This window comes from Euleptes europaea, chromosome 7 (assembly GCF_029931775.1).
Source record: "Euleptes europaea isolate rEulEur1 chromosome 7, rEulEur1.hap1, whole genome shotgun sequence".
In the NCBI taxonomy this organism is placed as follows: Eukaryota; Metazoa; Chordata; class Lepidosauria; order Squamata; family Sphaerodactylidae; genus Euleptes; species Euleptes europaea.
The window spans coordinates 98,950,055-98,974,487 of record NC_079318.1 but is presented as its reverse complement, the minus strand read 5'-3'; the positions used below and the strand labels follow the sequence as shown (position 1 = coordinate 98,974,487).

Below are 24,433 nucleotides of genomic sequence, written 5' to 3'. Positions count from 1 at the left end.
TTTCCGTTTCTTCTGAAATTCAGAAGAAAAGGGAGGAAGCCAAGACATATGAACTCTTGACCAGTCTTTTGGAAAACAACAGTCTGAACTTCGTCACAGGTTGCAAAGAGACTTTGCCTGAGAGCATAAGACTCACAGAGGGAAAGGTTGGATTTTGAACTCAGAGTAACTTACAAAGCTTGACCAAGCTTGTACCCTGCCATTCCCTGCTTGAATATTAAAAAAAGACACGTAGCCTAAGAACCCAATTATTTTGGTTCGAGAATATATTCCAAAGAACTAGTTCTTCTTTTGGTGAGAAAAAGGTTTGGGAAACTATTTCTAGAGCTATTTCTCAAGAAACAGTAAAGCGTTACCTTTCTCTCATAAATATCTCCTGGTGAATTAGGTAGACCTTCTTCCCAAAAATACTCAATTTGTTTTAACTGACATAACTTCTGCAAGATTAGCCTTTGCTAGATACTGGAAAAGGAGCAGAACTCCAAATAAAGAGGAGTATTTGGAGAAATGAAAGGAATGTGGACAGTTGAAGAAACTAACCTGTATGTTGCATGGTAAAAGATACATTTGATAAATGCTGTGTTGTTATGACTAGGATGGTGAATTGAACTTAACAATGTCTACATGATTTGTTTGTAGAATCAAAAATGAATTTGTAAAGCTTTGTATCCAGCCTCCTTTTTACTGATTTTTTAAAAAATATTTTAAAAGAGGGAGGGAGTTTTTCAGTATGCTCAGGTGCACTGTGCCCTACTGAGTGCCCTTAGACTCGATTGCTTAGTATCTCTTAAAAGAGAAATCTGTGACAATCTGATATCCTTTGCCAGTACCTGGGATGAGACACTAATGCCACTTCCTGCTTTTATCAACTGGATATGGCAAAGGATGTGACAGACGTCTGCGTGAGACCCTGGAGAGCCGCTGCCAGTCTGAGTAGACAGTCTTGACCTTGATGGACCAAAAGGTCTGATTTGGTATAAGGTAGCTTCATGTGTTGAAGTTCAATGAGTCTTAACAGCAGCTGTTGATGTGCTAAAATTACTTATATTATGGGCAAATAAATTAGTAAATTTATATTGAAACACGTGCACAGAAACGCATATCTTTTGTAAGCTACCTTGAGCCCTTTGGGAAAGACTGAATATAAATCTTTAAAACAAATCACTGCGTTGCATAAAAGTGTGTTCTATCCACAGATAAATAAATTAAGGTCAAAAAGAGAGGCCCTCCTGACTGTCCCATCAATCAAAGATGCTCTTTTGGTGCAGCACACGATAAAGGGCCTTCTAGGAGGCAGCCCCACAATTGTGGAACATCCTCCCCAAGGAAGTGCACCTGACCCCCTCACTCTTGATCTTTAGGAGGCAGGTGAACAAGATTTTATTTAGGACTGGGTTTGATTAAAGCAGTCCTAAACTGTGATTTTAAATTTTGGTTTTATGTACTTTTATATAATCTATGTATTTCATTTACATTATAAGCCACCTAGACCTCCAAAAGGAAGAAAGGCAATGAATCAATGTTTTCCATGAATAAATAAATCAGGTAGAGCAGTTCCTCAGTAGAACACTTCCTGGGGAGGTGGTAGGCTCTCCTTCACTCGTGAAGGGTGAGAGATTCAAAACAGAAACACAACGCATAGTGAAATTGTGGAACTCCCTGCCCCAGGATGTGGTCATGGCTGCCAACTTGGAAGGCTTTAAGAGGGGAATGGACGTGTTCACAGAGGATAGGGCTATCCATGGCTGCTAGTCAAAACGGATACTAATCATGATGCAAACCAATTCTCTCCAGGATCAGAGGAGCAGGCCTATTACATTACGTGCTGTGGAACATGGGCAGGAGAATGCTGCTGCAGTTGTCTTGTTTGTGGGCTTCCTATAGGCACCTGTGTGAACAGACTGCTGGACTCAATGGGCCTCAATCTGATCCAGCATGGCCTTTCTTATGTTCTTTGTTCAAGGTTGTTAAGCAGAGGCTAGCTGGCCATCTGACAGCAAGGCTGATTCTGTGAACTTGGGCAGATTGTGATAGGGAGGGCAGGAAGGGCTACATCAGTGCTCGGCTACTGTAGCCCTTTCTTACAAGCCCAGGGTAACGCTGATCTACCACTTTGGGGTCAGGAAGGGACCCCAGATTGGCCAGGGATCTTTTTTGCCATCTTCTGGGCATGGAGATGGGGTCACTGGGGGTGTGGGGTGGGGAGGTAGTTGTGAATTTCCTGCATTGTGCAGGGGATTGGACTAGATGGCCCTTGAGGCCCCTTCCAGCTCTATGTTCCCATGTTAAATAAACGGCCCAGTGCTTACTTCACGGCATCTTCAAGGAGCTGGTCCACGTGAGCCACTTCGTCCTCCTTCACTTTCACGTAATCCTCCAGCCGCTTTAACTCCTCCTTCCGCCGCCGGACCAGCTCCGACTTCTCCAGCTCCTCGTCGATGAACAGCCGGAGCTCCTCCATGGAGATGCCCAGCTCCTCCATCACCTCGCGCTGCAGCTCCAGCATGTCCTGTGAGTCTGCCATTGCGGCAGAAACTGCAGCGGGGAATAAGGGGGAGGGGAGAGCCTCAGACGTGGCACCTGAACGGCTTCTTCCTTATGAGGACGGCAACCCCCTCCTCTGTTGCCCAGTCTTTCTTTTGTACAGCGCATGCACACAGTGTTGCCAACTCTGGGTTGGGGAATTCCTGGTGCTCTAGGGGTGGGGCCCACGGAGGGCAGGGTTTGGGGAGGGACCTCGATGGGGCATAATGTCATACAGTCCATCCAGCAAAACAGCATTTTTCTCCAAGGAAACTGATCTCTGTTGTCTGGAGATGAGCTGTAATTCCAGGAGATCTCCAGGCACCACCTGAAGGCTGGCAACCATATGCACAGAGCATCCTCCCCCCCACACACAAGGCATCAAATTAATGGTCTTCCTGCAGGCACTCCCCACAAGCACAGCATCCACCCCAAGGCAACCATTGCACATTTGCACACTGTTTCTCTGCATCCGGCCACCAAAGCATCCACTGTGATAGGTTATCAAACTAACAATCTCACCATTCAAGTGTGCATTCAGAGACTGAATAATGCCCTTTAGCAATCGTTTGCAAGTGGGATTTACAGCCACAAAGTGCATCGAAAGGGGCCTGAAATTGCATTCTTCAGAATGCTGGGAAGGCAACTCCAAGCCTCTGTCCAATTCACACACATGCCGCACACAATTCACTCTTACCAGGTCTAACGACACTGTTAACCGCCCTACAGACACAGCCTGAACCCCCCACCCCACCCCCAAGAATGCACTCCACCTCCCCCCACATCCTCCATCCCCAGAGATCTCATGCACAGTTCCGCCACCCCCTTCCCCAATCCCCACCGTTCATCTTTAGAGCAAAAAAAAACAAAAAACAGGGGAGGGGGCGGAGCAATGTTGCATGACATCACTTCTGGCTGTGCTGAGAAGCCATGTGGCAGCAGTCTAGGAATGCCCTGGTTTCTATGGTATCATAGAGATCTGGGGGATCCCTAGAGAGTCACGCTGGGCAACTTCTCTCCCTGCCCCCCCCCACTTTTTATTTTTTTGCCCCTGCTCCAGTTTAGGAGATCCCTGGAGGTTGGAGGTTGGTGCCTGGTGGAGGGGGCACAGCGGGGTTGCCATGCCACAGGACCCCCCCCCCCTGCAAAGCAGCCATTTCCTCCAGGACAACTGATCTCCCCCTGGAGGTTTCTCTAGGTCCCTCTGGGAGGTTGGCAACCCCAGGAGCTAAGAGTGTGCCCAACCCCCCCCCGGGTGGGGGCTGCCTCGCTCCCTCCCCCCCCATCCTCACCTCTCCCCCCCCCATCCTCACCTCTCCCCCCCCATCCTCACCTCTCCCCCCCCCATCCTCACCTCTCCCCCCCCCATCCTCACCTCTCCCCCCCCATCCTCACCTCTCCCCCTGATTGCTTCCCCCCCCCCCAGAAACCAACTCAGCCTGGAGAGGAGAAGGGGGGTGGGACAAAAAGCGGAAGTCCGACCAGCGTGCTTCCGGGGGAAGAGAGCGTGCACGTGGCAAGGGGCAGGTTTCTTGGCCGAGTCATTTAAAGGGCCTCTGCCATTCATCTTTTAATGCACCTTTTGCAGGGTTTATTATTATTATTATTATTATTATTTTTGCTTTCCCCCCCCCGGTTTAAATTATTCCCATCAGGATTCTGCAAGGCAATAGTACTAACTGCTAATAAAATATTATATTAGCAACAAAAACAGGGTTAGAATTTTATGCAAAAGAGATTACTGTAAAAAGCCAGGCTTCTCAGCAATGAATGTAGCTTGACCAAAGTACATGTTACCCATAATGCAAAGTGATTTTAGATCTGTACATAAGAATCTATATATGTGTGTGTGTTATGCTATGTGAATATGCATATATGTGACAGCATATATGTTTTCTCTATAAACTAACTTAATTAGGGCACTACATTACTAATTTATCAAGTTGGAGGGAGGTGTAGGGGAAGTCAATAGGTCTTTGATTATACACAAATATCTTTAACAGTGTTTCCTATTTGTTTTTACTTTTTATTGTTTATGTCAATTGTTTTATGTCCGTTATATTAGCAACAATATCAGGATTAGAATTTTATGCAAAAGAGATTACTAATTGATCACAAGTTGGAGGGAGGTGTAGGGGAAGTCAATAGGTCTTTGATTATACACAGATATCTTTAACAGTGTTTCCTATTTGTTTTTACTTTTTATTGTTTATGTCAATTGTTTTATGTCAATTATATTAGCAACAATATCAGGATTATAATTTTATGCAAAAGAGATTACTAATTGATCACAAGTTGGAGGGAGGTGTAGGGGAAGTCAATAGGTCTTTGATTATACACAAATGTCTTTAACAGTGTTTCCTATTTGTTTTTACTTTTTATTGTTTATGTCAATTGTTTTATGTCAATTATATTAGCAACAATATCAGGATTAGAATTTTATGCAAAAGAGATTACTAATTGATCACAAGTTGGAGGGAGGTGTAGGGGAAGTCAATAGGTCTTTGATTATACACAAATATCTTTAACAGTGTTTCCTATTTGTTTTTACTTTTTATTGTTTATGTCAATTGTTAAACGATGTGATTAATAATTCTGGTGTTGCAGTAAAACAGGGGTTCGCGGGGGAGAGGGAGACCCAAGTTCGTTATCAAGGAAACAGTTTATTTGCAGCTGCTCACTCAGAGGCCCGAATGGGCAGAAATCTCTGAGTCCCGATTATACTGGGGAAGAGATATTTATCCAAATTCAAGTTATGACGATACATCAACAAGTTATGCATATCTGATTGTATTACAGACGGAAAGGCGACTCAGTACAGTTGCAGTTTCATCCAGTTTCTCCTTTCGTTGTTTATCGTTCACTCTGATGCTCCATGACTCTTAGCCCAGTGACCCAGTGCACAGAGCAGGCTTGTAGCTAGGCAGAAATTCCTTCCCTGGCAGTCTGGAAGCCAATTATTACCAGGAGATCTCTGGGGTACTGTCACTCTGGAAAAATAATAAAAAAATTATTTTTTTAAAAAAAGGATTCTGCAAGGCGGGTGGACGTCCCCCCTTTTCTGTTTTCATGCATTCTCATCGTTAGAGGACAAGCTGAAAGGAGAGAGAGAACAGCTCAGAGGGACTTAAGTAAAGGAGCTAACAGTGCAATCCTAAAGAGAGTTCCTCCAGGGGCCGCGTCCAGACTTGAGTGCGGATAAGATGAGCTCACCCTCCGTGTAGCTACAAGAAGCTGGGCACAGTTTTTCAGCTGCGTGAATACGTCGCTGCTTGCTGATGCCTAATTGGATGAGATAATTTTTCTTTTGCAGTTCTTCCTCAGTAACGCCGTTGTAGTCCGAATAGGCCCAGGCCTCTTGGCCCGGGGTGTGTCACTCCCAATTTACACAACTAGCTGGATTCCAGACTAAAAAGTTTTTTTTAAAAAATGCTTTATTCGAATAAAGGTGAAGTCAGGGTTATAAACCCCCGAATTCCAGTGCACACCCACCCTCTCAGGTCTTTTATACAATGTTCGCAAAAGGATCACATGTTTTTACTAAGTCCACCTTCTTTAAGCCTTATTTGGTTTTTTTATTATAAGCACATGCACACATCCTTCTGCCCATAATTGGGCAATGATCACGTGCCATCCAGATGATTTTGGTCTAACAATAAGCAATTGTAAGTTATAACTTCTTCCATGTACTGTGTATTATTGCCCCCCTCAGCCAACTCAGTCCTAGCACACTGCGTGTTTTTCTCTAAACTTGCTGAATTTTAGATAAGCATGCCAGCCAACACATATTTTCCCAGTAAACAAGGAATAAAGACAGAAAGTGCTGAAGTTGTGCTGATTTAACCCAAGATGGCTGTACTCTGGCCTCTTCACTACACCGTGGTGTCATTAAAAACTATAGAGGTTGTATGCATAATGAGTTCATGAGAACTTCCCAATCCTCAAGTGTCCTAGACTAGGTGAACTTCTCAGCTCGAGCTTTTACTACTGGGTGAGCACTTTGCGCCAACACCTAAAGGGGAGAGCAATGTCCATACTCTGTGGCTGACCTCTCCCATTTAAGAACCCAAACGGGTACAGCCGATAGACCTAGCAGTGAATTCAATAATTGATTCTTGCCAGATTGTGATCCACAAAGTCCGGCACCCTGTTTTCAGCGGTGGCCAGTCAGATGTCACGGGGAAACTAGCAAGCAGGGCATAAATGTTACTTGGGGATGGATTAGGGTTGCCAACTGCCAGGTAGTAGCAGGAGATCTCCTGTTAATTCAACTGATCTCCAGCCGATAGAGATCAGATCACCTGGAGAAAAATGGCTGCTTTGTCAATTGGACTCTATGGTATTGAAGTCCCTCCCCAAACCCCGCCCTCTTCAGGCTCCGCCCCAAAAATCTCCCGCCGGTGGCGAAGAGGGACCTGGCAACCCTAGGATGGATAGGGGCTCAAGAAATCCCTGGCTGTCCCACTGATGGCTACATGGTGGATACAACTGCTAGAAACAGAGAATTGTCCTTATTTTCATCAAGGAAATAATAATTCGAGACAAAATCTGGTTACTGGCTTTATTTTCACTAGCCGGTGGCCTTTTATTCATGGCTGTTTCCCTCGCGGTAACCCTTCCGACAGCTTCGGGTCTTTGTTTTGATTCTGCGTGCCGTTTCCGACTGTCAGAGGTTGCCTCGCCCCCCCCCCCTGCGTTTCGCTGTGTTTTGCCCGCGTTTTCAAATTTGAGATAAAACAGGTCCCTGAAAATGCGGGCAAAACGCGGGGAACACACAGGGGGAGAGCGAGGTGACCTCTGATGGTCGGAATTGGCACTGGGTCACTGGGGTGCGTGGGGTCACTGGGGTGTGTGGGGGGGTAGTTGTGAATTTCCAGTATTGTGCAGGGGGTTGGACTAGATGACCCTGGTGGTCCCTTCCAACTCTTGTGATTCTATGATTCCATGTTGTCCTTCCCCATTGCTTTCAATAGTCTGCAAACATTTATTTTATTTAGTGCTGCTAATAAAACATGGTCCCTATTAAATTTAGGGGTACTGTCAGGTCCCAGGGCCAAAGGGAGAGGAGCGTAGTCAATAGCAATCTGAGTTCACAACCGAGGTATCAAGAGAGTCCAGGTACAAATAGCCAGCACGTAATCCAAGAGCAGGGTCCCAGTCCAGTCCAAGTTCCTAAATAAGCCATGGGTCAGAAGCCGGTAAACAGTGCTAAAGAATAGTCAAAGTCCAGTCCAAAGTCCAAGATACACACGGGTCCAAGCAGGTAACTCACAGGTAATATGGAGCAAAAACCACAAGTTGTTCCCACATCAGCCTTGCTGCTAATGCTTGCTTAAATAAGGCTAAGAGGACCCAGCTGTTGCTGATTCCTCTGACTCTAGCAAAAACATCCTGTGTGTGTGTGTAAAGTGCCGTCAAGTCACAGCCGACTTATGGCAACCCCTTTTGGGGTTTTCATGGCAAGAGACTAACAGAGGTGGTTTGCCAGTGCCTTCCTCTGCACAGCAGCCCTGGTATTGCTTGGTGGTCTCCCATCCAAATACTAACCAGGGCCGACCCTGCTTAGCTTCTGAGATCTGACGAGATCAGGCTAGCCTGGGCCATCCAGGCTAGGTTGCAAGTTTTGTTGCAGACACGTTCCACCAGTAAGGAAGGGAAAAGCTTTGGGCAAACTGAGAGTAAAACTCGAGCTCGCATTAAGCATCCATGTGTGCATCTTCTGAGGAAGAAATCTTCGAAACAGGAACAACCAACCGGTAACCTGTAAAGAAAAGAACTTTACACAAGGACATGTCTGGAAAAAACAACAGTAAATATGAACATTTAATTTGAGAAGTAATAGTGATATGGTTCATGGACTTTACTTGTTACATATGGAGACAATACCCTCTGACTTCGCGATTTTGTATTATGACTGATCTATTATGTGATATTTGTATTGCATATATGTGGGAGATTTTGTGTGTATAACATTGAGTTAGTTCATGTTTAGCATTATAGTTGTAGTAAGAGCACATAGCGTAGGAATATCGTCATTAAATGTGCAACCTTAATATGAAAACCTGGTAAAGATTATAATAGATTGTTTTTGTTATAATACAAGCCCTGGAGGTTGGCAACCACAGGATTTCAGTCTAGAGAAGCCCTTGAGATTGGCAGACACTCTTTCCTCCAGGCCATTCCTGGAGGGCGGCAACAGAGAATTTTTTTCTCCAGGCCAGTCCTGGAGGTTGGGAACTGAGGTTTTTTTCTCCTTAGGTTCGCCCAGGAGGGTAGTAACAACAAAACTTGCAACTTACAGTTTGCAACTTGATTTACATTATAATAGGTTGGGTTTTTTTTGCTAGAACACTATCATTCTGACAACCTGGGTTCTTCTTTTTCAGGTGATTGAGGTGACTCAGCAGCCCTCGCTCATCATCTTCACTGTCGTCAGCTGGCAGGGCTCTTGGAAATGCTTGCAATCTAGCACTTCTCCTGCGCTGGAGGAGGAGAGTTCTGCCCCTTTGGCGTCGCCGCTGCAGCGGTGGTAGGGGACTGCTGCTGGGGCCAGGTGAGTCTTCTGCCCTGGGTGGTTGTAGGCATGGAGCACCCTCAACTGCCTGCACCTGCTCTGCCTGCTATGGTTCCTCCCCATCACTGGCAGCCGTTCCCAGATCTTCTGCTCCTGAGGAAGCCTCAGCAGACTGATCTCTGGCAGATGCTTCAGCAGGCTGACCCATGACAGGTACCCTTTGACGTTTACCAGCCCTCCCCACACTTATCTCACCTGTGTGATCCATCTCAAGGTAGAGCTATCTCTCGCCAGATTTAATGTTTTGCCATCTGCGCTGCTCAAAGGCAGATTTGGGAAAATCCCTCTGTTTGACAGGCTTTGCCCTTGTGAAAATAATTGTATCGAAACAGTTGCTCACGTTTTATTTTACTGCAGGTTCTATACAGAATCTCGTAATGAACTATTAAGCCCCCTGTTGGTAAATAGACTGAATGTCTCAGACTCTCTTAACGTTTTCTATTTATTGAACAATCGTCCGCCCCAAATATTGGAGATGGTGGCAGTTTTTAAAGTTTCTTTTAAAAGCCCGCCAAACAGCTAATTAGATGGCAGTATTAATTAACTATCAGGAGCCCCGTGGCGCAGAGTGGAAAGCTGCAGTACTGCAGTCAAAAGCTCTGCTCACAACCTGAGTTTCGATCCTGACGGAAGTATTTCACGCGTTAGTTTCTTGTATGGGTTTTTCAATGAGTAGTTACCGGCAGTTACCTTCCGTATTGTTTCCTTGTATCTGAGCCATCAAGACAACTCTGCCGCACCTTGTCCTTTTGTATTATGCCCTGAACCTAATCAATCCTATTGTATGTACCCTATAAATGTACTGGTGTTTCCCCATGTCTGTATTCTAGCCTTATGTTTCTATTGACCTACTGAACTCACTGGCTTTCTTAATAAAACTTTTAAACTCGCGACTACGTCTGGAGTGAAGTTCCCTATGAAAGAAACACAACGAGGTGCTGAAGTCTTACAGTTTCAGGTAGCCGGCTCAAGGTCGACTCAGACTTCCGTCCTTCCGAGGTCGGTAAAATGAGTCCCCAGCTTGCTGGGGGTAAAGGGAAGGTGACTGGGGAAGGCAGTGGCAAACCACCCCATAAACAAAGTCTGCCTAGGAAACGTCGGGATGTGACGTCACCCCATGGGTCAGGAATGACCCGGTACTTGCACCTTTATTAATTAACTATTTCTCAATGGAACTGCCTTTTTACCATATTATAAAGGGCACTTTGTAACATTTCCATTCCTTTTGTAACCTTTTAGATTGTGTTTTTATGCCAATAAAGGAATGATGATGATGATATTTATTTGCATTATTTATAGTCTGTCTTTCTCACTAGGGCCCAAGGCGGATTACACAGAATGAGTCAATACAGTCAACCGACGGGACATTCAATAAACAACGCAGGAGGATTAGGATTGTAGAAGTCTGAAACCAACCAGAAGTCTAAAAACAGAACTGAAGCAAAGCATAAGGATTAACATGACACATTAAATGGCGCAAAATTACATAGCAAGATCCTACTTACAGCAAGCTCTACACTAGGGTTACCAGGTCCCTCTTCGCTATCGGTGGGAGGTTTTTGGGGCAGAGCCTGAGGAGGGAGGGGTTTGGGGAGGGGAGGGACTTCAATGCCATAGAGTCCAATGGCCAAAGCGGCCATTTTCTCCAGGGGAACTGATGTCTATCGGCTGGAGATCACTTATAATAGCAGGTGATCTCCAGCTAGTACCTGGAGGCTACCCAAAATCAAAGCACTTCCGTGCCAATACCACGAGGTTTGGAAGTCAGCACAGGAATGATACAGTACAAAATACCAACAACTATATTGTGTTTAAACATGCAAAAACAAGCAAGTGGGAATACACATAAGTAGCACTTGTAACAAATATATACAAAATATACATTCAGCGTTCGATGCAGTCTCAATGCAATATAGTTTTCTTAATATATTTGTATATTTGTAGGAATATACAATATAGTTTTCTTAATATATTTGTAGGAATTTCTCATTAAAAAAGTCCATAAGGTACATGTATAAATAATCATTGAATCTTCATAATACCTTCTATTACAGTCACAGCTCTTCCAGGACCCCTGCACCATTGGCCTTGGCAGACTGTCATAAAGAGGAGGGTGCCGAGTTGTTTTCTGTTGCCCCAGAAGGTTGGACCAGAACCAACGGGATTAAATTAAACCAAAAGAGTTTCCGTCTAGACATTAGGCAGAATTTTTCTAACAGTTAGAGCGGTTCCTCAGTGGAACAGGCTTCCTCGGGAGGTGGTGGGCTCTCCTTCCCTGGAGGTTTTTAAGAAGAGGTTAGATGGCCATCTGTCAGCAATGCTGATTCTATGACCTTAGGCAGATCATGAGAGGGAGGGCATCTTGGCCATCTTCTGGGCATGGAGTAGGGGTCCCTGGGGTTGTACGGGGGAGGTAGTTGTGAATTTCCTGCATTGTGCAGGGGGTTGGACTAGATGACCCTGGCGGTCCCTTCCAACTCTATAATTCTGATTCTAATTTCAGCTTGTATGTCCGGGAGTCATTCCCTGATGATTGTTTGGGCTTCTGAGCATGCTTGTTCCCATGAATCGTGTTCTCCAAGCTCTTGCAGAACTTTGGTCAGATTTTCCCGACCTGCTAAGAGGTGTCCTGTGAAAATGCTCGGCAATGTGGATGAGTGGCTGTATGAATAAATTCCTTTCTGACAATTCTCTGTGACTCATTTTTGGAGTGAGACGAACCATAGACCCCCTTCTACTGTGGGTGGGGGGCTTAATTTCCCCAACACCACCAAGGCCACTGATTCACTTCTTCGATGGTTACTTTCTTGGAGGTTGACCGGTGTTCCTGCTGTTGCAAACTGGCTTACAATCGCCTTCCCTCCCTCCCCCCGCAATAGACACCTTGTGAGGTAGGTGGGGCTGAGAGAGTTCGGAGAGAACTGTGACTAGCCCAAGGTCACCCAGCAAGCTTCATGTGGAGGAGCAGGAAATCAAACCCTGTTCTCCAGATAAGAGTCTGCCGCTCATGTGGAGGAGCGGGGATTCAAACCCGGTTCTCCATATTAGAATCCACCGCTCTTAACCACTACACCACATTGGATGTCGTTGGGCTTGGGGCAGAATTGCCAAACTGCATGCTTCCCATCTCTGGAGAGCCTGAGTCAAAACAACCCTCATAAGAAGACCTTCCATGGAAAATCTCAAAGCAGAGGTCACAGATGTTGCTTGTTGGGCGGTCGGCTGGGTCCATCCCCATTGGTTACCCATGTAATGTTGTTGGAAGCAAGTCTCAGTCCCTGCTCAGGTTTTGTTCTCATTGTGAATATGTTCTCCCATGGGGGTGCTTTTTAGGCCCATGGGTCACCCTAGCACTGGGGGGAGCCACTCACAAAGGTTCCCACATAATTGGGTGCTGTTCTCCCATAAGGCGCATCCCACCAATTTTTCTCTCCTCACTGTGGTCAATCCTAATGCTCCTAGTACTCCCACAAAGCAAAGGAGCAAGAGGAGAGTGATTGTGTAGATCTTCCAAATGGAGCCCAGGGCACTAATTCCTAGGCAAACTTCACCCTGCTGTCTCCATATCAGCCTCTGATTACTCCATGGCTATATGGGTTGTCCTGGATGGTTTTCTTGACATCTTCCTCCCTTACTCCACTGCCTGTTTGTCTTGGGGGATTCCTCTGGAATCGGAAGGTACTCCACAGGGGTCATCGTCCCTAAAGAAAAAAAAGAAAGAAAGATAAAGAAATAAATGAAAACAAGCACACTGCCCTTTCATTACTCAGATTATGAATGTTTTAGAAGTGCTGGATCCTATCTCATCTAGGCCAGATATGACATCAATGTCACCTGGTTGGGCCAAGCCATGCCTCACCAGCCCAGATCTGGACTGAGGGGGTGGCTGCCTCGCAAGCCAGGTAAGGGGCTGGATCCTGCCTCCGGACCATATGTTTGACACCCCTAATTCAGCCCGTTCAGTTGCTCAAGGAGTTAAAACGATTCCCAGTCCAACTTCTGCAAGGGAAGGGGAAACAGTCAGTTTGGCTGGGATTCAAACCTGACTCGGGATGGTTGAGGATTGGGAAGAAGCTCCAGGATGTGATGAATGCAAGGGACAGGCAGAGCAGTCAACGGACTGAGAAAGAGGAACCCAAAGGAACAGGACGTGACAAATGAGGCTTGAGAAGAGTCAAGCAGCCCAGAGACCCACCTGCAACAAAGTGAGCACGGGCTCCCAACAGCTACTGCTACAATAATAAGAGTTGATTTTTATACCCCGATTTTCTCTACCTTTTTAAGGAGACTCAAACTGTAGGGTTGCCACCTCCAGGTACTAGCTGGAGATCTGTGATTACAACTGATCTCCTGCCGATAGAGATCAGTTTATCTTTCAAGCAACAAAAGACTCCGGTTTGTTTCAGGAAGAAGAGTTGGTTTTTATACTCCACTTTTCTCTACCTTTAAGGAGTCTCAGAGTGGCTTATAATTCCCTTCCCCTTCCCACAACAGACGCCTTGTGAGGTCTGTCTGTCTGAGAGAGTTCAGAGAGAACTGTGACTAGCCCAAGGTCACCCAGCAGGCTGCATGTGTATGAGTGGGGAATCAAACCCGGTTCTCCAGATTAGAGTCCGCCGCTCATTTGGACAAGTGGGGAATCAAACCCAATTCTCCAGATTAGTGTCTGCCAGTCTTAACCACTACACCATGCTAATCAAAAACTTTGGTGGCTAAGGGAAATAGCCCCCAAAATAGTCCCCAAAGCAGGATCTTCTTTGGAAAGGAGTGGGTGGAGGGGAGAGATACAGATCTGATCTCAAAACTCAGACTGAGCCAAGACTAGACCTCGGGACGGGGGGCAAGAGGAGCTGATGTGCTGTTGGTGGTTAAGGGACATTTGGCCCAGGATCTACACTGAGTGCATGATTGATCATGCCAGTTGCGGCTTCTACTGTTACTGCATCAGATAAAGTGGCCCCGATCCGGGCCATAATGCATCATTTAAGGTGTCACCGATCTCTTTGTCACGGTACCTGTCACTGATCTGAGGTCTAAAACACCTCAGGAAGGTTACGACCAAGAAGCAGCAGACAAGGATTGAAGAGGCCGTTATCCCCATGTGGACTTAAGCAGGTGGTCCTTCAGCTGACGGCTTTTGGGAACTGTAATGGAAAACTGCTGCTTTTCTCATGGGCAGGAAAGCAGAGGAGCCACAGGAGTTTAATTTCACTTTGGCCTCGCAAACAACGCAGAAGAGAAAGCGCTGTACTAAAGAGCAGTTAGAACGGCAGTCAGCGACTACAGCTTGAAAAGATAGATGTGTGACCATTCATTAAGGTTGCCAACTCCAATCTGTGACATCCCTGGAGTTTGGGGGCGGGGTGGAGCCTGGGGAGGGCTCGGGGGGATGGAGGGAGCTCAGCTGGGGTGTGGGGCTGTAGAGTCTGCCCTCTAAAGCTGCCTTTTCCTCCTGATCTCTCTAGTCTGGAGAACAGTTGCAATTGTTGGAGGAATCCAGGACAAACCAGGAGGTTGGTAACTCTAGTTGGTAGAGTTGGTAACCCCCAGATCCACTTCTGCAGAGTGGAAGGTTCCTTGCCCCCAAGGAAAGAGACACCATTTGTAGGAAAGACCCACAGTATCCAACCTAGGACAGTCCCAATGTTCTCTCTTTCCAACGGAAGCAAATCTTATAAAACCTGCCCCACGTTTCCCATTGCTTGGAGAAGACAATGGTAATTCCCTGTCTCTCTCCTTCTTCTTTTGCACCAGCCTTTCCCCAACAGTAGCCTGGTTAGCCTGGATTAGCTGGAGTTTGCCAGAGTTTGAAAGCTAAGCAGGGCTGGCCACAGTCAGTATTTGGATGGGAGACTAGCAAGGAAGATAGTGTCAAACCCCCTCTGCTCTGTTTTGTCTGGAATTGAATACCCCACAGTTGGGGTCACTGAGAGTCAGTTGCCCCTCAACGGATCAATCTTCTTCCTCAACGTTGCAGAGTATTGATAGAACTGTCCAGAATTTTGGTGGCGAGGAGTCGGCGTGCTAGTGGGACGATCGATCTCTCTGGAGTCCCTTGTCCTCCCGCTTGTTCGACAAAGACGGATATCAGTTGATCTGCTCTTCCTCCCAAGTAGAGGTGGGGATGGCAGTGTATGGATCCACAATCAGGTTTGCACACCGCACAATCATGATCATCAGGAAGAAGGACATCAGGGCGACAAAGCCAATGCAGATGCCTTTGTCCACGTCGATATATGTTGGTGGTGTTGGATTTTCCATGGATCTTCCAGTCATTCAACGTTCCCTCACCTGCAGTGAAAAATATAGGAATATAGTACAGTTCCGCAGGGTCTGTAAGACAGAGATGTTCCACCACTCAATGTTCCTCTCATTACAGGAGCAGATATACTAACTGCCTGGCTGTAATTCCTGATGAAGACAAAGGGTCGAAACAGGGAGACACCCGGACCCCTGTAGAGCAGCGAGACCCATACTCCATCCAAGGAGGATTGTGCATCAACCAGCATAGTATTCCACTTATGCACTATACAAGAAATCTACTACTACTGACTAACCTATGTTTTGAACAAGGACACTGTTGTCACAAGGAAAAGTCATAGGAGTGATGCTAAACATCTGTTTATTATTTATATGTTTATGCACTTATTGTTTGAATGCAGCACACTTTTGTATTATATTTAGCGGGGCGTTTTTCTGCTGCTAATTCTTGTCAGCACACTTTGCAGCAGGCTGACCGTTTGTGTTGCCACCACCTGAAAGCGGGCAACCCTATGACAGTCTGTGTGTCTGCTTTTTTCAGGAGTTCAACCGGAGGAGAACCCTAGACCATAGAAATGTCCCCACTTTCCTTTCTGATGAAAGCAACTGTGAAGACAGAAGAACCATTTGGTTCTTTGCCACTTCACTATTCTCCCTTTCGTGAATTTAGCACTCAGTCATTTCACATAAGAAATCAGAAGGAGATTGAGACTGGGAAGAGCAGCCATGAAGGGGCTAGAAAAGATTCTTAAGTGTCAGGATGTGTCACTGGCCACCAAGATCAAGTTAATTCAGGCCATCGTATTCCCCATTACTATGTATGGGTGTGAGATCTGGACGATGAAGAAAGCTGATAGGAAGAAAGTAGATTCCTTTGAAATGTGGTGTTGGAGGAGAGTGTTACAGATACCGTGGACTGTAAAAAAAAAAAAAAAAAACCAGCAGCTTATAGATCAAGTCAAGCCTGAACTGACCCTAGAAGCTAAAGTGACTAAACTGAGGCTGTCATACTTTGGTCACATTATGAGAAGACCGGAGTCACTGGAAAAGACAATCATGCTAAGAAAAGTTGAGGGCAGCAGGAAAAGAGAAAGACCCAACATGCAATGGATTGACTCTATAAAGGAAGCCACGGACCTCAGTTTGCAAGACCTGAGCAAGGCTGTTAAGGATAGGACGTTTTGGAGGACATTGATTCATAGGGTCGCCACAAGTCGGAAGTGACTTGACAGCACTTAACACACACAATTTTCTATAAGGCCTAGCTCTCTCTGTTCTCACAAACGCCTGCAGCTTGTTATGCTAATGGGCAAAACCATCAAGGTTGGGAGCTCATTCCATCCTAATTAGTGAACCAGTACATCTGTGGGAAGATGGGAGGGGATGAGATCACTAAGGTCATAGAATCAGCATCGCTGACAGATGGCCATCTCACCTCTGCTTAAAAACCTCCAGGCAAGGAGAGCTCACCACCTCCCGAGGAAGCCTGTTCCACTGAGGAACTGCTCTAACTGTTAGAAAATACTTCCTAATGTCTAGATACTAATAAAGTATTAACAAGAAAGCTTTGATTTTTTTCTTTTTCTTTTTTCTTTCTTTTTCTTTTTTAACTGACTCTGCGGAATAAACTAAAGAGCTGTGTGTGGAAGGATTGCAGACATGATGGGAATCTTGTGATATTGGAAATCTTGTGTTGGGGTGGGCTGTGTTGGTTCTTGATGTAATCACAAATAGGATTAACAAATTTACTGCGGCATAAGCTTTCATGAGCCAGAGCGTCACATGTCCGAAGTATTACGGTGAGTTGCCATGTATAGTCGCACACAAGAAGAAGGGCTGGAAGGAGTTATTACGCAATGGCCAGAGTCTTGATATTCCAAGAAATAGATGATCTATTATATTGCAGAGTACAAATGAAAACAAGACCCAGTCAAAAAATGCTCCCATCATGGTGGGAATGAACCATTCCCAATTGCTGATTAACTGATTAATCTTTTGATTTAATTTCAACCCATTGGTTCTGGTCTGACCTTCTGGAGCAACAGAAAACAACTCGGTACCATCCTCTCTATGACAGTCCTTCATGTACTTGAAGATGGTTCTGTATCCCCTCTCAGTTTTCTCCTTTTCAGGCTAAACCTACCCAGCTCCTTCAACCTTTCCTCATAGGACTTGGTCTCCAGACCCTCACCATCTTTGTTGCCCACCTCTGGACCCGCTCCAGCTTGTTTTCTTTGCCAGTTTGCCTATTTCCTGGTGGTCCCTTCCAACTCTATGATTCTATTATTTGACTATGTAACTTGTATTTTAATCTGCTTTTGAATTTTTCTTTTAATAAAGCTTTTTAGAGCTTTAAGGTTGTTAAGTTTACTGGCCTAACCCAGTGTTTTGGTTACTCTCAGTCGTCACTGCAACGTGCAGAGAGCCTGGTTTGAAACTGAAGAGGAGTTGGGCTACAGACAGACTAAACTGGTGAACAGTTAAGGGTAGAAACAGGCGGATAGCTAAAAGGTTCATTGGGAGGATTCCTTGTAAGGCCAAAAATTAATGAATTGAAGACAAACAGTTATAGGTGCAGCAAAGAAACAGAATCTGCAGGACCGCCAAGACAAGTATGTTTAGCCCTTACCATATGCTCGGAACCGGGTGGGATAGATGGATTCCCCGCATATGTCAAAGAATCCGTCAGTCCTTTTCCCCTGCCTCCACGCCAAAGTTCAAACACCTGTCTCAGCCACCAGATAGAGTCATGTGCGGCTCGGTCTTGGCTTCGCTACCGCCAGAAGTATCTTGAATACTTCACAAGATGGTGCAGTCTCGCATTTCATGCACTCCCAGTAATGAGGGTAAATCGATCCTCTGTGGATTAAATGGTAACCCGGGGTCACCTAGAAACTATTTCCATAACGTTTTTTTCCACCCTGTCTCTGGCATCTGCAGCTAAGGCACAAAGTAGCTCACGGGACAGTTTGAGATTCAGCCATGGAATGAGTGGGAAGGACTAATGGCAATGACGACACCTCTGAGTATATACAGAGTGCATTTTTATTGCCTGTACCAATGATGGGAGGGGGCTGTGGCCAGCATGGTATAATGGTTAAGAGCAGTGGTTTAGTGTGGTGGACTATAATCTGGAGAACCGGGTTTGATTCCCCGCTCCTTCACATGAGCTGTGGAGGCTAATCTGGTGAACTGGGTTGGTTTCCCCACTCCTCCATATGAAGCCAGCAGGGTGATCTTGGGCTAGTCACAGCTCTCTTAGCTCCACCTACCTCACAGGGTGTCTGTTGTAAGGAGGGGAAGGGAAGGTGATTGTAAGCTGGTTTGATTGTTCCTTAAGTGGTAGAGAAAGTTGGCATATAAAAACCAACTCTTCTTCTTCTTCTCTGCTTGGCATGCAGAAGGTTCCAGGTTCAATCTCAGGCATCTCCAGTTAAAGAGATCAAGTAGTAGACGATGTGAAAGACCTTTCGCTGCCTGAGATCGTGGAGATCCGCTGCCAGTCTGAGTAGGCAATACTGACTTCGATGGACCAAGGGTCTGATTCAGTAGAAAGCAGCTTCAGTGTTCACGTGGCGTGTCTATGCAAGTCAGAATACTCCACCAAAACGTTGCAGGCACTTTCAAGATCGGTTGCCATTTTTCCAGAGAAACTGATCTATGTCATCTGGAGATTAGGTGCAATTCCAGATCTCCAGGCCCCACCAGGGGATTGGTAACCCTAGCTGTGGCCTTTCAGTACCATTGTTTCTTAGCACCATCAGTGGTACTTTTCCTGCCAGAAAAGGCTCAGAACCTCTCACTGCAACTATTACCTTGGTGGTATTCCAAAAGCGCCCTGACCTGGATGGCCCAGGCTAGCCTGATCTCTAAGCAGGATCAGCCTTGGCCAGTACTTGGATGAGATATAGGTTTGCCAACCTCCAGGTGGTGGCTGGAGATCTCTTGGGATTATAACTGGTCTCCAAGTGACAGAGATGAGTTCACCTGGAGAAAATGGCTGCTTTGTAAGGTGGACTCTATGGCATTCTACCCCACTGAAGTCCCTCCCCAAACCCCGCCCTCCTCAGTCTCCACCCCCAACATCTCCAGGTATTTCCCAACTCAGAGCTGGCAACACTAATGGGAGGCCAACAAAGAATAACTGGGTTGTGACACAGGGGCAGGCAATGGCAAACCACCTTTGTCCGTCTCTTGCCTTGAGCAGGACAGGGACCTCAGTGGGGTACATTGCCATAGAGCCCACCATCCAAAGCAGCCATTTTCTCCAGGGGAACTGATCTCTGTGGTCTGGAGATGAGCTGTAATTCTGGGGGATCCCCGGGACCCACCTGGAGGCTGGCATCCCTCTGACCCCTCCCTAGGCAGCCAATTCCTCTGCTGAACAACTCTTACTGCAATTTTTCCCCTAATGTCCTTTCCACCCACAATTCAAACCCGTGATTGCGAGTCCTCTCCTCTGCTGCCAACAGGAACAGCTCCCTGCCCTCCTCTAAGTGACGGCCCTTCAAATCCTTCAAGAGAGCCATCCTGTCCCCCTCAACCTCCTCTTCTCCAAACTAAACATTCCCAGGTCCCTCAGCCTTTCCTCGTAGGGTTCGGTCTCCAGGCCCCTGATCGTCCTCGTCGCTCTCCTCTGCACCCGCTCCGTTCTGTCCACAGCGTCCAGAACTGGACACAATACTCCAGGTGCGGCCTGACCAATGCGGTGTACAGCGGAACTGTGACATCTTGCGATTTGGGTGTCATGCCTCTCTCGATGCACCCCAAGATCGTATTAGCCTTTTTTTTTTTGTCGCTGCATTACACTGGCAGCTCATATTTAACTTCGGTCCACCCGTACCCCAAGATCTTGCTCACAAACACGGCTACCCAGAAGTGTATCCCCCATCCAGTACGAGCGTCCCTCATTTCTGTCACCCATAAGTAGAACTCGGCACTTGTCCTTGTTGAATTGCATCCTGTTCGCATCCGCCCGCTTTTGCAGCGTGTTCAGATCTCGTTGAATTCTATCTCTGTCTTCCGGCGTGTTCGCTGCTCCTCCCAGTTTGGTGTCATCTCCACCCCCTCATCCACATCGTTTATAAAAATACTGAAAAGAACCGAGCCCCGTGGCACCCCATCAGATGACATGCCATTGACAACTACTCCTTTGGGTGTGGTTCTCCAACCAATTCCCTATCCATCTAACTATCCTAAAGTCCAGTCCACGGTCCTCTAGTTTACCCATCGGAACACCATGGGGAACCCTGTCAAAAGCTTTACTGAAATCCAGGCAAAGAGGTAAAATATACGTGTTACTGCAGCCAATGAAAGGTTTTTAAACATAAAATTCCCAGTTTAAATCCAGTGTGGTGTAGTGGTTAAGAGCGTGGGACTTGTGTCTGGGAGACCCAGGTTCGAATCCCCACTCATGCCTTGGAAGCGCGCTGGGTGACCTTGGCTAATCCCACCTCTCAGTAGGGTTGCTGGTTCCCTCTTCACAACCGGCGGGAGGTTTTTGGGGCGGAGCCTGAGTAGGGTGGGGTTTGGGGAGGGGCTTCAACGCCATAGAGTCCAATTGCCAAAGCCGCCATTTTCTCCAGGGGAACTGATCTCTATCGGCTGGAGATCAGTTGTAATAGCAGGAGATCTCCAGCTAGTACCTGGGGGTTAGTCAATCAGTACAGGAGCGAAGAATACTTATAAGTGCAAAAACTATTTATATGCTACCGTGTCTAATATAATACGCGCTCATAGTTTTTGCACTTATAAGTATTCTTGGCTCCTGTACTGATTTCCTAATCTCTCGATACTAGTACAGTGGTGTCTATTTTCTCCCCCAGTACCTGGAGGTTGGCAACCCTACCTCTCAGCCTAACCTACCTGGCAGGGTTGTTGTGAGGAAAAAGTGGAGAGAAGGGGAATGTTGTAAGCCGCTTTGGATCTCCCTTGGGGAGAAAGACAGGATACCAATGAATTATTGTATTATTATTATTATTTTTTACCACCGTGCAAGTCAATGACGTCACGGCCAATCCTTTGATACCCACTTCGCTGAGCCACGCCGATGACGCCACCCGCCAGCCTCCCCGGTGACGTCACCGTCGCTCCTCCCCCTTCCCGGCAACGCGCCTCGCTCGAGCCCCGTTTGATCTATGTTTCCACCGAGCCGCGCCCCCTTTCTTAGCCACGCCCCTTCCCGTCTGCTGGGAAAATGCGCCTCAGAGAGAGAGGAGGCGGGACACGCCCCTCCGAGCCCGCGGGGCCAATAGGGAAGCGGCGCGGGGGTGTGGCGTTCGCCCCGCCCACCGCGCCTCGCCCCGCCCTCTCGCTGGCTCCGCTCGCCGCTCGAACCGCCGCCATCTTGGAATCGGGACTTTGCGCGAGGGGGAACTGAGGCACGGCCCGAGAGGGGAGGGGGGCCCGCGCTCCCGCAGCCATGGCAACCGCCACCGCCGCCCCTAACCAGGGTGAGTGACAGGAACGGGGGGGGGGCGGGAGAGACCCGAGGGGGGGCTGGGGGGCTGGCGAGAGGTGGGGGGAGAGGGGTCGAGAGGAGGGGGATGGAGTCACCCGAGGGGGCTGCCAAAGGGGGTGGGCGGGGGTGGGTGGGGGGATCCCACAGGGACGTGGCCGTGTGGGGTGGGGATTCAGGGTTACAAGTGGGGGGAGACATGGGGGGGCTGATTGAGGGGTTTGCCGAAGTTGGTATGCTGAGGTGGGAGTGGGGTGAGAGGTTGGGGAGGGGGCTAGTTGAGGGGAGGGTGGGGGAAATGTGGGCGGGGGGGTTGCCAAAGGGGGCGTTTTTGATGTTGAGGTGCCATTGGAATAGCCTGGAGGGGAGAGGTTGGGGGGCTGAAGAGTGATTTGTCTGTGGGGAGGAATGGGGCGGGGGGGAAGGGTCGAGAGGGGGGGATGGAGTCACCCGAGGGAGCTGCCAAAGGGGGAGTGGGGGAGTGGGTGGGGGGGTCTTGGGTGAGGGCTACCAGAGGGGAGTGGGCGGGGGTGGGGGGATTCAGGATTGCAAGTGGGGGGAGGGGGGAGAGACATGGGGGGGCTGATTTAGGGCTCTGCCAAGGGAGGTATATTTGAGGCGGAAGTGGAGTGAGAGGTTGGGGGCCAATTGAGGGGAGTATGGGGGAAATGTGGGATTTGCCAAAGGAGGGATTTTAATGGCAGGGTGGCGTTGAAATGGACAGGGGGAGAGAGGTTGGGGGGGGGGGCTGAAGTGTGATTTGTCTGTGGAAGTGGTCAAAGCAGAAGAACTGGGGTGGGTGTTGTTGGGGGGGACGACGGGACGACACATCCTTGGAAGCTGGCGAGATTCTTCAGAGAGCTCGTTTTTGGCTGCAGAATTGAGAAAAATATACCTAACTTTAAATCAGGAAGAAAGGGGAAATTGATCCACTGGCGGGGGTGTGGTTGTATATTGGGGGCAGGGGGGCGGGAGAGGGACTGGAATTGCAGTGGGGGCAGTCTGTTATTAGATTTGGGGGCAAAGCAGGGGGGCAGGTCGGGAGATTTAGGGGCAGACACTTCCTGTTGGTATATAGGATTATTACCTTTATACTTTATTTAAATCAGTGGTTCCCAACCTTTTTTTGACCAGGGACCACTAGGACTTTTTTGTTCGGTGCAGGGACCCCAAGGTTCAAAATAAAAATTCCAACAATTTGAAAATAAACTTTAATCATAACTGTTAGTTAAACATTAAACTTAGAATAATATTTGAATATATATTTTTTATAATAGAGAACTTTTAATTGAAAATATTAATTTATTATGGTTTTATAACTTTGTTTCGTGGACCTTAATTTAGTTCTCGCGGACCCCTGGGGGTCCACGGACCCCTGGTTGGGAACCAGTGATTTAAATGCATAAACGAGGATGGGTGTGTGTGCCTGGTGTAAGAGAAGCCTTCCTTATTGCTCTTCTCACAATATCTCAGGGACAACTGGAAGGCAGGGGCCAGCGTGGTGTAGTAGTTAAGAGCTGTGGTTTGGAGTGGTGGGTTCTGATCTGGAGAACCAGATTCGATTCCCCACTCCTCCACATGCGCAGCGGAGGCTAATCTGGTGAACTGGGTTGGTTTCCCCAGTCCTCCCCATGAAGCCAACTGGGTGACCTTGGGCAAGTCACAGCCTTCTCCTCTGACGATGGAGGGTGTGGTGGGAACCCCAAAATTGATACACAGGTGTGGTGTGGACCTTGATAATGTTTAGAGTTCCTGCAGAATATTAAGAATCTGAGCTATGGTTTGGGAGGTTGACATCTTGACTCTGCTGCAAATTCAGTAGGCGATGTCAGGTGGCAGCAAAATAAAATTTTATTTCTACCCCGCCCTCCCTCAGCAAAGCCGAGCTCAGGGAGGCTAACTTCATAATTATATTACTTAACAGTTCAAAACATTTTAAAACAACGCTGAATTTACCAACTTTATTTACAGGTTGAGTATCCCTTATCCGGACTGCTTGGGACCAGAAGTGGTCCGTATTTCAGATCTTTCCGTATATTGGAATATTTTGGAAATTTTGCATATACGGCATGAGATATCTTGGGGATGGGACCCAAATTCATTTATGCTTTATATACACTTTATACACATAGTCTGAATGTAATTTTAAACAATATTTTAAATAATTTTGTGTACATTGAACCATCAGAAAGCAAAGGTGAAACTGTCTCACCAGAACACCCGTATCAGCTGTTAAACCAGAGCAACAACAAACTAACTGACAATGGTAGGCTTTCAGCCTCCACCTACGATGAAGAATACACTGTATTTTATTTTTTTAGGTGAGAGGAAACATTGAAAGCAGGCAGCACGGATCTGCCTGCATGCCGGCTCGAAGGGTCTGGTTTTCGGATCAGTCTGGATTTGGGATCAGCCTGGATAAAGGATACTCTACCTGTACTAACTTTATTTACTAACTAATTTACTAACTTTATTTACAATGTAGTTGTAAGGTTTTACACAGTGTGGGGGCCTTGGGATGTATAAATCTTGAGAATTACTGATTCTGACATGTGCCGGTCTGCAGAACAGGACTGGTTTGGAGGCAACAAACTGGAAAAATGGTGTCTGCTGGTGGT

At 47.1% G+C, this 24,433-nt stretch overlaps 3 protein-coding genes across 3 annotated transcripts in view; 1 reads left to right on the top strand and 2 right to left on the bottom strand.

Moving 5' to 3' along the window:
- SETDB1 (SET domain bifurcated histone lysine methyltransferase 1) overlaps positions 1 to 4,090 on the bottom strand; it is a 46,878-nt gene extending 42,788 nt beyond the window's left edge. Inside the window, exons 1-2 of the mRNA XM_056853543.1 lie at positions 4,006 to 4,090; positions 2,310 to 2,535 (exon numbers count right to left, since the gene is read on the bottom strand). Coding sequence (XP_056709521.1) covers positions 2,310 to 2,535; positions 4,006 to 4,090 — 311 coding nt within the window. The remainder of the gene's footprint in view (positions 1 to 2,309; positions 2,536 to 4,005) is intronic.
- An 11,094-nt stretch (positions 4,091 to 15,184) lies between these two features.
- On the bottom strand, positions 15,185 to 15,358 carry CTXND2 (cortexin domain containing 2). The gene has a single exon (XM_056853903.1). The coding sequence runs from the start codon at positions 15,356 to 15,358 to the stop codon at positions 15,185 to 15,187; it is 174 nt and encodes a 57-aa protein (XP_056709881.1).
- Positions 15,359 to 21,686: 6,328 nt separating this feature from the next.
- The window catches only part of ARNT (aryl hydrocarbon receptor nuclear translocator), a 40,621-nt gene continuing 37,874 nt past the window's right edge, over positions 21,687 to 24,433 (top strand). The window contains exon 1 of the mRNA XM_056853209.1: positions 21,687 to 21,810. Coding sequence (XP_056709187.1) covers positions 21,780 to 21,810 — 31 coding nt within the window. The 5' untranslated portion in view covers positions 21,687 to 21,779. The remainder of the gene's footprint in view (positions 21,811 to 24,433) is intronic.

What these genes read in the sequence shown, in the direction of transcription:
- CTXND2 (XM_056853903.1), bottom strand. Translation starts at nt 15,358, where the DNA reads ATGGAAAATCCAACACCACCAACATATATCGACGTGGACAAAGGCATC.